This window comes from Danio rerio, chromosome 4 (assembly GCF_049306965.1).
Source record: "Danio rerio strain Tuebingen ecotype United States chromosome 4, GRCz12tu, whole genome shotgun sequence".
Taxonomy (NCBI): domain Eukaryota; kingdom Metazoa; phylum Chordata; class Actinopteri; order Cypriniformes; family Danionidae; genus Danio; species Danio rerio.
Genome location: NC_133179.1, coordinates 18,972,364 through 18,988,439, shown reverse-complemented (window position 1 = coordinate 18,988,439; position 16,076 = coordinate 18,972,364). Strand labels below are relative to the sequence as shown.

Here is a 16,076-nt window from a genome sequence, read left to right as displayed (position 1 = left end):
TTTAAATTAAAATAAATAATTAAATAAATAATACATGTTTCTATCTGCAATTTGTTTTGTAAAATTGTGTTTTAATAAAAAAAATCCAATAATCTTAAAGATATATTTATATTGAACACTTCTCAATAAATACATAATTGATATTTTTATATTTAAACAGCTGATAATTAATCTTGTTTTTACGTATTCATTCTGAAAAACACACATTTTCTTGTGCAAGCATAATATGTTTGCCATTTTTAAGTGACTCTTTTATTACATTCTTTTCGGTTGAGTACACACATAAACCGCATATTTCTGACCGGAAATTTCCTTTGGAAAGAGGTGTAATCTTATCTTTGGGTCTGAACTAAGTTTTCACTTTAGACACATTATCCAAGTGGAATTCCATTTTGGGCAGCAAAACTGTGATCATAAGTGCAGGAATGAGGACATTTGAAGCCTGATAAAAGCTGGAATGCTCTGAAGTCAAATGCGAATGTATAGAAGGAGCCAATTTGCAAACGACCAAAGTTAGGTTGTTTTCATTTCAAAATCAGCCAACATTTAGCCTACACTATGCTTATTATAGTGAGTAAAATTATTCGGTTAAAAGATGTAGCACCTGAATGTCCTTAGTGTACCTCGCGCTGAATTTCTTTAATAGGAAACAGGTCACATTTTGGTTGTATCCTGCAGGTTTTTGTTAAGTTCTGTGGTTTATGCCGTATATTTTTCTGATTTATAAGCTTTTCCTCTGACGTCGCGCTTGTTGAAAAGCAGGGTTTATAGTGAGATTTCGTGGAATTTTCCAGAGATACAGCACAGCTTACTGTTCTCTAGAGGCTGTATGTGGGTGATTCACAATCACCCTGCCCAAAATTAACCAATATGCTTTTCCTGGAGAGAAAGAATATTTTTATTCTCATCATTTACATTTTTTTACTCTCATTATTGTCATCATTTACTCTTCCTATTTTGCTCCACAAAAGAAGATATTTTGAAGAAAGCTGTGGAAACCTGTAACTATGAATTTCCGTTGTATTTGGTTTTTCTACTATGGCAGTCAGTGGTTGCTGGCTTTAAGCATTCCTCAAAATATCTTTTTTGCAACTCATTGAGGATGAGAATACTTTAACTGAACACACATTTACATACATATGGCTATGAGATAAATACGACTACTTGAAAATGCTCTGGATTTACTGGATTTATTATAGATGGCTTTGAGTGAAATGTTAGTTTTCATTCAGAATTTTGAAGAGATGATATCAGACATTTTATAGAGCAAAATAAAAATAAATTTTTCATCTCACGAATTCTGTTATTCCAAAAACAATAAATAAATAAATAAATAAATAAATAAATAAAACAAATGGAATCAAATCCGACTACTTGACAATTCTCTGAATTTACTTACTATAAAATTAATTATGTAAGTAGTCGAGTAAAAGTGATTAAAAATCTGGGTTCCTTTTTGGAAGAGGAACTTCAATGCTATGAAGAAACTTCCACTATGGGGATTTTGTCAGAATCCAATCATCTGAAAGAGTATAAAAATGGGGCAATGAAATGCCAGTAAGTTGGCGGCGTTAGTGTGCACAACTGGCATCAATTACAATTAATCTTGTATAAAACCACCGCTTGTGCCAAGCCGAGGCATTCTTTTCACTTTCAGGGCCTTTCACGAAGCTTCTGAAAGAGTCTTATGAGGGTTTTTCCAACTGTGATCGACAGAGAGAGAGAGAGAAAGAACGAGGAAGCAGCTGGCTTCTCCCGGTCCAGAGTGTGTGACATGCAGTGGCAGATGGTCGAGCTAGGTTTTCTCCCTTGTCTGGTGTTCTTTGGGTTTGGTCCTCCAGAGAAATGTGTATTTAGCCAGTTTCCTAAAAGAGCAACACATTCGTGCGGTGTGTCTTTTTCAAGATGTCGTTCCGACTGTGCATTTCTGGATGTGGTGGTTCCCTGTCCCCGGATGATGGGTACGAGCACTGAGTTCCATGTCTGGGGGTCCAGCATGTTAATGCGGTGCTAGCGGGCGGTGCATGCCGTCAGTGTGAGAAAGAGCTTTTTGCTCTTTGGAGACTTGGTGCAAGACAAGAGTGAATCTCTCGCCTACTGCTCTCCTGTGGGACCGCAGCGGTCCCCTGTTGAGCCCACCCTCTCTGCTCTGCCCCACCGCTGCTACATCAACAATCGTGCAAATGAAGCCACTTGCAAGGGCTCTGCCTGCCTGGTTAATGCGGGCTTGCCCATCGCAATGGCTCATTCGCACGATCAGACTCGGCTGTGTGATTCAATTCATGAAACGGCCTCTCAAGTTCACAGGTGTGTATTTCACCAAGGACAGACCTTTGTCCGCCCCTGTCTTGCGAGAGGAGATTGCTGTCCTCCTGGCAAAGGATGCAATTGAGCTGGTCCCTCCAGCCGAGATCAGGAGCGGGTTTTACAGCCTGTACTTCATCGTACCCAAAAAAAGCAGTGGGCTACGGCCAATTCTAGATCTGTGAGTTTTTAACCGCCACCTTCACAGGCTGCCGTTCAGAATGCTTAAACAGAAGCGCATCATCTGATGCATTCTTCCTCGGGCTTGGTTTGTAGCAATAGACCTGAATGACGCGTACTTTCACATCTCCATACTTCCACCCCCACCCGTAATTTTTTGCGGTTTGCATTCGAAGAACGAGCCAGGCAGTACAAAGTCCTCCCCTTTGGGCTCTCTCTGTCTCCGCGGGTTTCCACCAAGCTCGCGGAGGGTGCCCTAGCGCCCCTTCGGCTCCACAGATTCAGTTATCTCAACGACTGGCTGATTTTAGCCCAGAAACCGCAAAGAGACAGGGTGCTTCGGCATCTCAACCTGTTGTGGCTTCAAGTCAACCGAGAGAAGAGCAAGCTCAACTCCTTCCAGAGCATCTCTTTTCTCGGGTTGGAGCTGGACTCAGTCGCCATGACAGCGCGCCTCTCCAGAGAGCACGCCTAGCTGATGCTGAGCTGTCTGAGAGAGTTCGACAAGAAAATAGTGCATTGGCATATCAATTGCCTGGAGCTGTTAGCAGTGTTTCTCGCTCTGCGCCGCTTTTCACCGGTGCTGGAGGGGCAACACGTGCTGGTTAGGAAGAACATCATGGCGATGGTAGCGTATATCAACAGCACTACCACCACTGCGTCGCCACATTATATTTATTTAGAATTGATTTATTTATCACATATAGAATATTATATAAATACATATCTTAAATCTCATAAATCCTGTTATTCCATAGAAACTATATAGACACAAATGCGACTACTTGTCAATGGTCTGAATTTACTGGATTAATTATTGAAGACTTTAAGTAAAAGTGATTTAAAATATGGGTTATTCCACCAAAGATTGATTCCTTAAGATAAAATAAACAGAAATATAATTAATAAAATAGTTAATTTGTGGTGTTTGCTGACATTTATATTTAATTTTAGACAACGCAGTACCAATGTTTATATGGTGCAAAAGAAAACAACAACAACAACATCTAAATGACAATATCTTTATTTAGAAATTATTTATCAGATATTTATGAAATAAAATACAAATACATATCTCAAATCTCATAAATCTTGTAAATCCATAGAACCACAAATTTCTATACTTGTGAAAAAACAACATATTCCTGATCCTTCAAATGTAAAGAATGCTCTCACAAGGATGTTTAATTCATTTTGTAAGCACTTGCAGTTGTTAAGCATGCACTCACAGACACTTTGTAAAACGAAAGCTTGATAGGCAGGTTATATGTGTACATCAGAGCTACACATGTTTTTCAGACTAATGTACTGTAACGTCTTCTCGGATCAGGGCTTTTCAATCATTCTTCAAGTGTACGATCTGTTCCCTCCAGCAGTCTGGAGTGTCTACATGCGCGCATGGAAATTGAAGCTGGAATGCCTTATCCTATAAAAGAGAAACAATTCTGAGAAAACTTAAGCATTTCGCAGAAATCCAGGCAATGTTTTTTGCAGAGCAGCCTTTTTGTCCCTGTTTTTTTCCTGTGTTCTTTCTTTCTAAAATAATGATTGCATTTTTGTTCATATATATTTTTAATTTTGGGTTTATAGCACATATTAAAAAGTATTTTCTTTTTAATTTAGTTTACTGTTGAGGCTTTTTTGCCTTTTGTTTGCATTTACTTTTTCTCTTTTCATTAGCTTTTTGGCATGAGTGGCTTAATAATTTTGTACTTTTGTTTGTTAATCTGTTAAATTGTGTTTTTTACTTTTTAAATAATGTTTGGTGTGTGGAACAGAGACTAATAATCAAAATAAAGTTGTCCAAAATATATTTTTCTACATTCCTTTTCACAGGCTTTATATTTTACTGTAAAGGGCCATGAAACCCCCTCGTTTCAGCAGGGTGTTTTCAGAGTCAAAATTCACACACACAGTAGAAAGTGATGGTGTTTAACCTACATGGACATCTGTAGTCGAATTATTTGCCAAATGATTAAATGGTGGACTTTAACTGCAGTTTGGCTCTTTCATTCAGGGAATTCATTCATGCCCCTCGCAACAAACGAGATATTTGATTCGAGGATCTGCTCTAAGCGTGTATTTTTCATGCAATGTTTGATACCGCACGGCGAATGAGAGAAAAAAAAACTCAGCATTTCCCAGAAAGTTAGATGCACACGGCAGGTAGCATCAGAAAGCCGCGTGTGTTATTCCGGTCACTAAATGCGGTAAAAACCCTACACGAGGTTAAAGTTTGGTTGTGGTGCTAACGTGTTTACACTCGGTGCAATAGTTTGTTAGATACGAACAAACTCAATAAACAAAGAGCACTGGTCGCTCACTTACCCAATCTCTAGAGACAGGACAATCACCAGCAACTACTAGAGCCGCATCTTTATGAAGAGAATACTACAAGCGAATCCGGATCTCAGCGTTTGCAGATGAGAACAGCTCTCAGGTAAACAATGTTCCTCCTTAGACACGTAAGTTATTGTTGTCGAGCGTCGCGTACACTGTTAATCCACACGTTACTCCAGATGAGCTCTCACAGAGAGAAAATGAAAACGAAACTTAACTGCAGCAAACTATAAAATCAACACTTCACGCTTGTTTTGCCAATACAACGTGGCGTCTCTGTCGTGTAAACACGGTGATAGTAATGAATATTAATGATGTTGCACAATAGAGCGCGCTGATTGGTTTGAACCAAGCCTTACTCATGCATTAATGCATCACACTGTAAGACGTAATAAGACACACTCTGGCACAGACACCCAGTCTGCACGCTGGAATACAACGCTATTATGTCATGACCGTGACGCAGCTTCAAAAATTCGTTTCAAACCGGAAGTACAAATTTCCTTGAAATAACGCAAAAACAACCAATTTACACTTTTTAGTGAAATATAGGTGTCCTAATAGTGTTTTTAGCAGTGTGGGACACATATACGACTGTCAACAGCTCAAAAAATGTGTTTTGGTGTTTCGTGACCCTTTAAAAATAGGATATTGTGTTTTTAAATAATTACACAGAAGTTCCAAGTTGAAAGAATTTGTATTTTTCATGTAAATTATTCTCAACTATTTTATTTTTACAATGCAACAACAACCTAACAAAATATTTATACTGTGTTTGTGTTATTTTTCTATATTATTTTTTGTCCAGAATAAAGTCAACAAGAGCAAAAATATACTCTATGTTGTGAACAGTGTTTGGAAAATAATACATTATCTAAAGCCCAGAGGTGACATGGTGGCTCAGTAGGTAGCACTGTCACCTTACAGCAAGAAGGTCGCTGGTTCGAGTCCCAGCTTGATCAGTTGGCATTTCTGTGTGGAGTTTGCAAGTTCTTCTGCTGATGCTCGGGTTTCCCCCACAATCCAAAGACATGCAAGTTCTTCTGCGGGTGCTCCGGTTTCCCCCACAGTCCAAAGACATGCCATATAGGTGAACTGGATAAACTAAATTGGCTATACTGTAGTGTATGTGTGTGTATGTGAGAGTGTATGGGTGACTCCCAGTACTGGGTTGCAGCTGGAAGGGCATTGGCTGTGTAAAACATATTCAATTCAATTCACCTTTATTTGTATAGCGCTTTTACAATGTAGATTGTGTCAGAGCAGCTTCACATAAAAGATCATAGTAAATTGAACAGTGTAGTTCAGTTTTCATAGTTTAAGTTCAGTTTAGTTTAGCTCAGTTCAGTGTGGTTAATAATCACTACTGAGAGTCCAAACACTGAAGAGAAATCCATTGAGCGCAGCTCTACAAATCCCGAACCATGCAAGCTAGTGGTGACAGCGCCGAGGAAAAAACTTCAATGACAAAAGTGAACCATTAAAAAACCTAGAGAGAAACCAGGCTCAGTTGGGCATGACCATTTCTCCATTGGCCAAACGTCTTGTGCAGAGCTGCAGTCAAGGCGCCGGAGACAGGAATCTGGATGTCAGCCAAGACTCGTCTGTCCCTGGAGTGTCGCAGGAATTAGTCTCATGCTCTCCACTCCTCCATGACCACCACAGTAGCTGCTCAGGGTACGCCTGGTCCAGGATATGGAAACCTTGGGATCATCTCGTCACTGGTCTTGGATCAAATCAGTGGCAGTGCATAGTCTGAGGACCTCGGGATGGGTATCCCTAGGTGGAAATATGCTGGATAAGTTGCCGGTTCATTCTGCTGTGCTGACTCCTGAAGAATAAAGGCACTAAGCTGAAGAAAAATAAATGAATGAATCTAACGTTCCTTAGAAAAAGTAGCTAAATGTGTTACCTTTTAAGTAAAGAAATGTGAAAATAGGTGTTTTTTTTTGTTTTTTTTGCTAGCTTAGGCTTAAAAAGGTAATATATTACCTAATATTTTTATCCATAATTTTTTAAATATTTTGTATATACCAGGGGCGTTGCTAGGGTCGAAAGGTATAAGGGGCTTAGCCCCAAAGACCCCCCCCCCCCCCCCCTTCAAAAAAAAATAAAATAAAATAACCCACTTTCATAAGTTGATTTACTCTAATCTTAATAATAGGATTAGAGATGGTTTAATGATAAATAAATGCTTTTTGAGTTAACAGTCTATAACAATAAATTGTGAAGCTTTGTGACTTGTAACACCAAAAAGGAAAAAAAATTATAAATTACCCACTTCTTATTTACTATTCTGTTATGAGCCATATCATGCCCTTTGAGCCTCCTATCTCCTCTCCTGATTTGTAGTTTCTGTTTGTTTTTTGAAAATAATAATTTCTGCATGTCTTCAAATCTGAAAATATGATTTATTTTATAGATCAAGTTGTTATCTAATGTGATACAAAGCTACACACATGTTTATTTGGACAGAGTGATTAACTGAGGTGTAGTGTTGTCAAGATACTGGAATTTCTAAATTCGATACCTCCTAAATGTTATCAATGATATACTGTACTTATAGATAGAAGCTCATGCAAAGTCAGTAGAAACACACTTTCAACCAGCTTAGCCAATTTTTGTTTTATTGCTTTTATTTTCAGAATTCCAAAACCAGCCTCGGGGATCAATGAGAAAGTCTGGACTGACCTCTTCAGATTAGACATTTTATATTTTAAAAGATAAAAAAAAAAAAAGTGTCAGAAACATTTAGACAATGTTAATTCATGCTAGCAGCAGGCTATCCTAATAACTTTACTGTCTAATATATTTATTATATTAGTTTGAAGAAAAAAACACTGTTAATATCAAAACATATTGAGATAAAACCACTAAAACATATTAATCACTGTTACAAGCTTCTCTTTTGTCTGCCCTTTTCTCTGTTTACTTCTTTAATCTCGTTGTCTCTGTCTGTCTTGTTTTTCCTTTCCTTTTGTTTCTATACCTCCACCCCTATTAATCAGATAAAGTCTTGCCCCAGACATGTTATGGCTCTGTTGGATCTGTACCAGCTCACCCCTCAACCACCCCCCTCCCCGCTTCCTAAATCAGCATAGTATTTGCTGTGAAATCCTCTTTGTGGTGTTTATAGCTGGTGGTTTGGGCACCTCAACACACTAATCTTCTTTGTCTCTGAGGTCTGGAAGCTTTTAAAGCTGTGAAGAACTACTGAAAAGTGTCTAAATCCATTCATTACTGCACTTGGACCTTTGACCATTTATAACAATGCCAGCTAGTGTTATTGCAAAATAATGACTTATCTCACACGTTTTCTAGTCTGGACCCTTATGTTATTCAGGTCACATTCAGAGAACAGAAGTATGGTCGACAATCTAGTATATGTTTGCATCCATCTGCATTTTAACACCGTTTTTTGGACACACAGAGTAGTTTTTGACACACTCAGTGGTTAAAACCATTTTTCGAGTGAAGCCAGGGTTTGTGAGTTGAAACATACAACTATGGCCTGTTATATAGTGTTAGAAGAGTGCTGTGTTTTCAATAGGGCTGCGCGGTATATTGATTTTGTATGAAATATTTTTTAGAAACAATATGGGATAAGAAAATGCTGTTTATATACAATGCCATATACAAAAATGTGTATGTGAGTGCATTTGAACAATAGCAAATGACACAGAATGAGATGCTGTAAAGTGTACAGCTTAAGTCGTAAGTAGCTAACACGTATAGTTTTAAAGTTTCCTCAGTGCGTGTAACTTCACAGGTAGCCTAAACTGACTATTCCGAATCTATAGACATAAGAAAGTTGTTAAAATACAACCATTTGCTTTCAGGTGTGGATGAGCCTTCCAGTAAACTTTTAGAACTTAGTGAAGTGTACAAATATACATTTCATTATAAAATATTTATTGTTGGACAATAAATGTATTCTGATAATAGCCCTAACTGTAAAGTGACTTGTAATGGTTTAACCAAAGTTGTGTGGTGAAGTTCTGCTACAAACCAAATTTTCATTCAACAATCAAATTTTGTAATTCTGTGATTTAGCTTTGTAGCTGATTGGCTTTGGCTCTAAATACTTAATTAAGGAAGATGATTAGGACCAATTATGAAAAAAATATCTTGTTATTAAAGTCATTATTGTGAGATTAAAGTTTTTACATTTCAAGAAAAAATATTCAATCAATTGTTGAGAATGAGTTTCTTGTTTCAAGAGCTTGAATTGAAAAAAGCCTGAATTGAAATGTTGAGAATAAACTCATTCAATTTTGAAAATAAAGCCATTGTGATTCGAGAAAAAAACCCATAAAATGTTGAGAATTAACTTGTCAAACTCTTGTTTAAAAAAATACATTGAATTTATTATTGAAATTTAATGAGTTTATCCATCTGTAGCGTGGGGATAAAGAATGAGCCTCCCCAGAGGGCTCTCTTTACTTTCTTTTTCTCTCTTTCATCGATAAGGAAATGGTGTTGTACACTCCCATTAGTCTACATAATTCATTTTGTTTGTTAAGCACAAGATTTGTTTCAAAACTATTTCTGAATTCAATTCTAATTTCCAGTTTACAAATAAATGAACAATAATAACGAAATGTGCTCAAAAAATTATCCAAACACACGTCTTATTCTCCATATGTTCCAGAACCTCTAATAAATTACACTGCTGATAATAATAACATTATTCAAAAACAAATTGTCATTAATAAACTGAAAAAAGCCTCCCAGCGATAAAGAAAGTAAGGAAGTTCCTAAAAATAGCAACGCACAAACAATGCGCCTTAACACATCTCTTTTATAGACCGAAACCCCTGTGGGTCCACAAAGTGGCGCAAATGGATTTGCTATTTAAACGATGTGGCAGAAAACGGGAAAATTAGATGCACTGGTCTGAAAATAGCAACATATCGGGGCAAACACATCTTGCTCCTTATTGCGCTGGGTGTATGATAGAGCCTTTTTGTTCTTGGACTATTATGACTTTCATATGGAGATGTTTTAGTATTATTCTTATTGCTTTAAGGCCCTAATCATCCTCCGTATTTTACACGTCTTTAAAAATCCTAAAATATAAATGTGGAAACTGGTACTGCTGAAAAAGTGCACTGTATATCCACTTGACTTGTTGCACATTCATACAAACAGTATTCATTCAAGTCTTTATCATACACGACATTTAAATTGTCAAGTCCTCATTTCAAGCCAATTCAATTGTAAGTCTCAAACACTAACAGCATAGCATAGTCTCTGAGAAACAAACAAAACAAATTCTAGAAAAAATCTTGAAAATTTGATCAGATGAGTGTTAAATTTCACTCAGAAGATACTAAAAATGTGGATGTCCTGCCATAGAGATAGGGAGGGTTGTTATTCCCCTGGCCTGGTGTGGCTACTATTGCCTCTTGACGACAGAAATCAATGGATGTCCTTGATTTTGTGAAGAATTCGGGAACACTCAAAAACAAACTCTCAAAGCGACCTTTGCTCCATTCATCCCCGCTGCTCAAATAAAACACATCTCTATTCTCATCCCGCAAAAACAATGACGTGTCTTTATTGCGTAGGGTCAAAATACAAAAAACTGAATGTAAATATTGCCATCTTTTGATGGGTTAAACATCTCCAGTATTATTTAGCAGACTTCTGCGTGTATGCTTCTATGAAACACAGTCAGTGCAGTAAATGGTTTTGGCTTACTGATGCTTCTTATAGATGGACAGATGTATTGCCGCTGGATTATTGTCAATATCATGTTTTATTCAGCAAGTTGAGTTGCTCCTCTGAGGGTCATGGGGAGTTATAGGAATAAATAAGCTCATATTGTATAAGAAATGTTGTTTTTCTGTCCCTTCACCCCTCAACCTCATGTTACTGAGGTCACCATTACGCATGCATGGCTTGTCACCTCAAGCTGAGTGCATTAACACATGGAAGCATGCATGAATAAAACATACTTCACTTTCTTACATTCTTTTGCTTTCAGTGCTTATTGCTTGTTTTTATGGAAGTGTAAGGAATATAAACAAATATGGTCCAAAACTTAATGTAGTGGATCTACATTATGCATAAAATACCACCATGTCTATAAATAGGATTGACATCAGTGCATGTCAAACTGGTTATGTCAAATTTTTTGTAAAGTTACTTTTTCAAATCAAAGTTTTAATAAAGTTTTTTTAAATGATGCTGACAAAATATGTAAGTACCAAGCAAAATAATGTAGTTGTTGTGTAAGAGTCATTTTGTAGTTTTGTAATTGTAGTAGTAGCAATGCAAAAGACTGTCAAGCACATTTAAAAAAACAAAACAATGGAAAAGTAAATTATGGAAAAATGCATTCTGTGTAAATTGACCCTAAAGTCTGCAGTTATTTTCAGATAAGCACACAGATAAAGTAATTCCATGCAGCATTACAGTTCTATATCACTATGCTGAAGGATTTTATTTATTTTACAGCATACACGTCAAAAATCAAATCAAAGATTACACAAGGCTTGGGATAAAAGATATAAGATACAGTTCTAGTACTACACTTAAGACAAAAACCTGACAGATGTCTTAAATACAACATCTGAACTGAGTTTTAGGTGTGGCAACTGTATAAGCAGAATCATTGGCGTCAAGCCATTGAGTTATTACAAATGAATGCACACCTGAGGTGGTAATCTCACCACAACATGAAGCGTCTTGTACCTTATGCAGTTATTTTGTCATTCAACACTAGAGTCTGAAAGCCGCACACTTCAGTACGTAATTGGGGATAGATCATGTAAATTATGTTAGATTATTAGTTCAGCCCAAAAAATTTAAAAGAACTTACCCTGGAATGGTTTCAATTCTTTGTGGGTTTTCTGTTGATCGTAAAAAAAGATGTTTTATAGAATAATAAAGAACGGAGCCAATAGCTATTGGTTTTTAGCATTGTGAAAGCAAATCTGCTATAGTGTTCTGCTGAAGAAAGAAACTTTGAGATGAAACAATCAAGTCAAAATCAGTTTTATTGTCTATTCAACCACATGTACAGGACATACAGAGAATCGAAATTGTGTTACTCTCAGACCCTAGGTGCCTAACATATAATAGTATTACAAAAAGTAGAATTTTAAAAAGAAATTCAAATAATTACAAATATACATATAATTTAATGTAAAAATATAAGTAAAAAAAAATTGTAAACAATACAATTATACTTAAGGGCATATGGCAAGGAGTTGTGCAGATGTAAAACAGTATAGTGCAAAAAATACAGTATAATGTAGAACAGTATATAGACCATTTCAATGTGATGATGTCATTGTCATTTCGGTTGTCAAACTATTTCACATCTGTAACAAGAGGCGATTTAATCAGAGTTAGATGTTATAACAGTTATCGTGACATTATTTATCAATATGTAGAACTTTTTGGACCCTCAGAAGCTATGGATATTTACAATGTAAAACAGGAAAAACGTCAGAACCATTGTTATTGTTTACATTCCTCAAAATGGTCTATAGTGCAAACAGTATATAGTGCAAATGGGGAATTATGCTTGGTTCACACCAAAATAAATTTTCAAAATTAAAATTAAGCCTAAATCAAGTATTCAGGCAAATAATTACTTTTAATGTCAATGCAAACTTTTCCAGAGATGGGTTGCAGCTGGAAGGGCATCCGCTGCGTAAAAACTTATTGGATAGGGTGGCAGTTCACTCTGCTGTGGCGACCTTGAATTAATAAAGGGACTAAGCTGAAAATGAATGAATGAATGAATGAATGTCAATGCAAACTAGTGCATTGATGGTGTGAAATGCATGATGTGTTTACTGCAAATGCATGGTTTCGCCTCAGTTGTGTCTTCTGCGAAAGCTTAAATAATTCTGCTCAAGTGGAAAATATGCTTAAGTTAAAAAACATCCTGTGAGTAAACTAGAGCAAGTGATGCAGTGCTTCACAATTGGTATTAACTCAGTATGAAAGATTACTAAATTGTAATTTTTGTGAGAAAATATTTCTTCAAAGCTGAGATAATGAAGTGTTCAGACTTTATTAGTAATTATTGTTATTATTGGCGACACAGTGGCTCAGTGGATAGCACTGTCACCTCAGAGCAAGAAGGTTACTGATTCAAGTCCCGGCTGGGTCAGTTGACATTACTGTGTATGGAGTTTGCCTATTCTCCCCTTGTTCGCGTGGGTCCTCTTGGTGCTCCGGTTTTCAGCACAGTCCAAAGACATGTGCTATGTAGGTGAACTAAATAAACTAAATTGGCTGTATTGTATGAGTGTGAATGAGAGTGTATGGATGTTTCCCAGTACTAGGTTGCAGCTGTAAGGGCATCCGCTCTGTGAAACATATGCTGGATATGTTGGCGGTTCATTCTGTTGTTGCAAACCCTGATGAATAAAGAGACTAAGCTGATGAAAAAATGAATTATTATTATTAAATAAGTGCATCATACTTGCACTAGTAAACTAAAAATAGCATACAATGGTTCACAAATTGGGATGCGCCTACTTGCAGTTAAATCATTACAGTATTTGGCGTTTTGTTGTAGCTGTGCTTCACAGCTTACAACACAATCTGACTTACCGTATTTTTAAAATTACACGTTGTGTCCTTGTTTTCAGTTCAGTGTGGTGTTCCTGACCACATCCTTCTGACCGTACCAACCACCCTGCATCTGAATCAGCTGGCATCCCGTCTGGGCTCAGAGTGGAAGTCTGTGCTGCTGGATCTGGGCCTGTCCTGTGCGGATCTGTACCGGTGCTGCTCTGACCACCCGCTTGCTGTTCAGAGTCAGGTGCTCGCTGGGCTGGTGATGTGGACGCAGAGGAACGGAAGAGGGGCCACGGTGCAGCGGCTGATCCAGAGCCTGCAGGCTGCAGATGTCCCGCCATCTGTGCTCCAACAGGTGTTTAAGTGACACCATGAGGCATGTTTTCAACTACACAATACCACTGTTAAAAACATATCATATAACATTAAGGAAGACTTTAATATTTGAGTGCATATGAAATTGATCATGTTATAGTGCTTAATGCACATGTTTTTTTTATTTAAATTATAATAAAGGCTTTTTCAAATAGGCTTCCAAAATATTGTCATTTTATTACCATTTTATTATTAAGAAATGTTAAACCCGAGCGTAATTTCTCTTCAATATGATTTATGAGGACACAGATGTGAATAATGGCAGGAAGGGTCCCTGTAAACATCATATATAGGTGTAGTGTATTTATTCCAACCTAAATTTTAAACAAAATGTAAATCAGTTGAAAAAAAATAAATTCATGAATTAAAAAAGTAAAATTTTTCAATTGTTTCTTAAATAGTTATTGTTATTAATAATGACATTTTTATAATAAATATTAAATATTGTAGCGAGGCAGAGGGAAAACAGCGGCACAACAGGATGAGTTTACAGACAAGTCCCCGGAGGGTGCTTTATTTACAAAGTGAAGGTGTTGTAAAAGGTGCTCTTCTTTAGGGTGAGGTGCTCTGGTGCTCCGGGAAGTAGGTGAAGGACAGTGAGTAGTCGGGTGAAGGATCGTCACGAGCTGGAGTCCGCTAAGGAGAGACAGAGAGACAAGCATTAGCACAGGGAGTCATAGAATGAATGAAGCTCATCTTCTCCTGGTGTAGGTTGGGCTTATATGTCTCTCCGCTTGATGTCCTCCAGCTGTGTGCGATCCTGGCTTGATGAAGGTCCAGCTGGGTGAAATTAGCGACCAGGGCGACGTGGCATATAATTGCTCGCTACAATATTTATAACTACATTAACATTTTATTTATTTTTTTATTGCTAATATTGTGTGTGCATTTGTTTAATATTAAAAACAAGCAGAACTTTTCAGAACAAGTATTCCATATATGGTTTAAAATAATAGTTAATTTTTTATATTATTAAATTTTCTTATTAAGTTATATATAAAATATATTTTAAAAATAACAATATATATAAAAATACTGTATATATTTATGTACTGTACATAGACACAAAAAAACTGTTTTATAAGACAGAATTAAGCAGAACCCTTTTGACCTAATATTACAACTTTATAAATAAATAATTTAATCAATATGTTTTATATTTGAATAGATTAATACTTTTATTATGATATATTTAATATATTCACAGCGTATATGTTTAGTTTATATATTCATTTATTTTATAAAGCTTGTATAAACATATACTCATAATACATAAGGAAACACATGCTTATAGATATAAAATTTTAAACTCTGCATAATTCACCTTAAGTGTATTTGAGATATATATATATATTTTTTTTTATTTGTATTTGTGTGTGTTTTTAACTTAGATCAACTATTTAACAAGTTGTCATATGAGCAGCAGATATGAACTGATTAAACTGATTTAAGTCTCAAACAAACATACAGTCACACACACAAAACAAATATGATTCATTTGTTTGTGAGCTGGACTACACTGGTCATGCTGTATGCCAGTTGTGTGCAACCAGAATAAACAATGTAATAAGAGATGTTAAATAACCAAATACCACAAACGTCAATTATTTACCAAAAAATGAGCCAGTTCTAAATTCAAACAAATGCTTTCTAATGTTTATCCAGTTTTATTTGATGTGGCACTACATAAAAATAAATGTGTTATTATGTTTTTCACCATATGATTACATGCAAATGTTGCCTTGCTTCTTAAAAATAAATTAAGAGTAAATTCTGCTGTGGTTGTTCTTCATGGAGAAAAACACAGTTTTATAATGTTTTGGTAAACACTGTTTCCTGTCCCAGATAACATCTGTCCTTGATGATGTAAGATGAGTTAAGACACTTTATGCAATCTTTGTTTGAAACTATTTACCAGCTGTTTGCTGATCCATGATGTGACGTTCTCAGTGGGGTCGTATGTTTTTATTTCTCCTTCAGAGACAGATCTGCCCACTGCTTCCACCCAGTAATAACAATTTGAAACATCCACGTGGAAAACGATGCTTTGATTTTTTAATGAAAGGAAATATGTTTTTACCCTTAGCTCAATGTAAAAAGGAGATAAGCACATATATATATATATATATATATATATATATATATATATATATATATATATATATATATATATATATATATATATATATATATATATATATATATATGAAATTGGTCAGAAAAACATATATTTTTGGGGGATTTAACATCACCAAATGATTTCCTAACTCTTATGAGATTAAAACGCTGTGATTTTGGTGTTTGAAAATGGATACAAACATTTCTAAAAGATA

General features: G+C 36.1%; 1 protein-coding gene across 13 annotated transcripts in view; it reads left to right on the top strand.

Moving 5' to 3' along the window:
- Positions 1 to 16,076, top strand: part of cradd (CASP2 and RIPK1 domain containing adaptor with death domain) — a 90,217-nt gene that overhangs the window by 19,778 nt on the left and 54,363 nt on the right. For 8 of the 13 annotated variants that reach the window (XR_012401526.1, XR_012401524.1, XR_012401523.1 and 5 more), the window contains exon 2: positions 13,440 to 13,744. Coding sequence is in view for 2 of the 13 variants with exons in the window: in XM_073945952.1 (XP_073802053.1) it covers positions 13,440 to 13,735 (296 nt within the window). In the remaining 11 variants the exon portion in view is untranslated. 13 annotated transcript variants of the gene reach the window in all.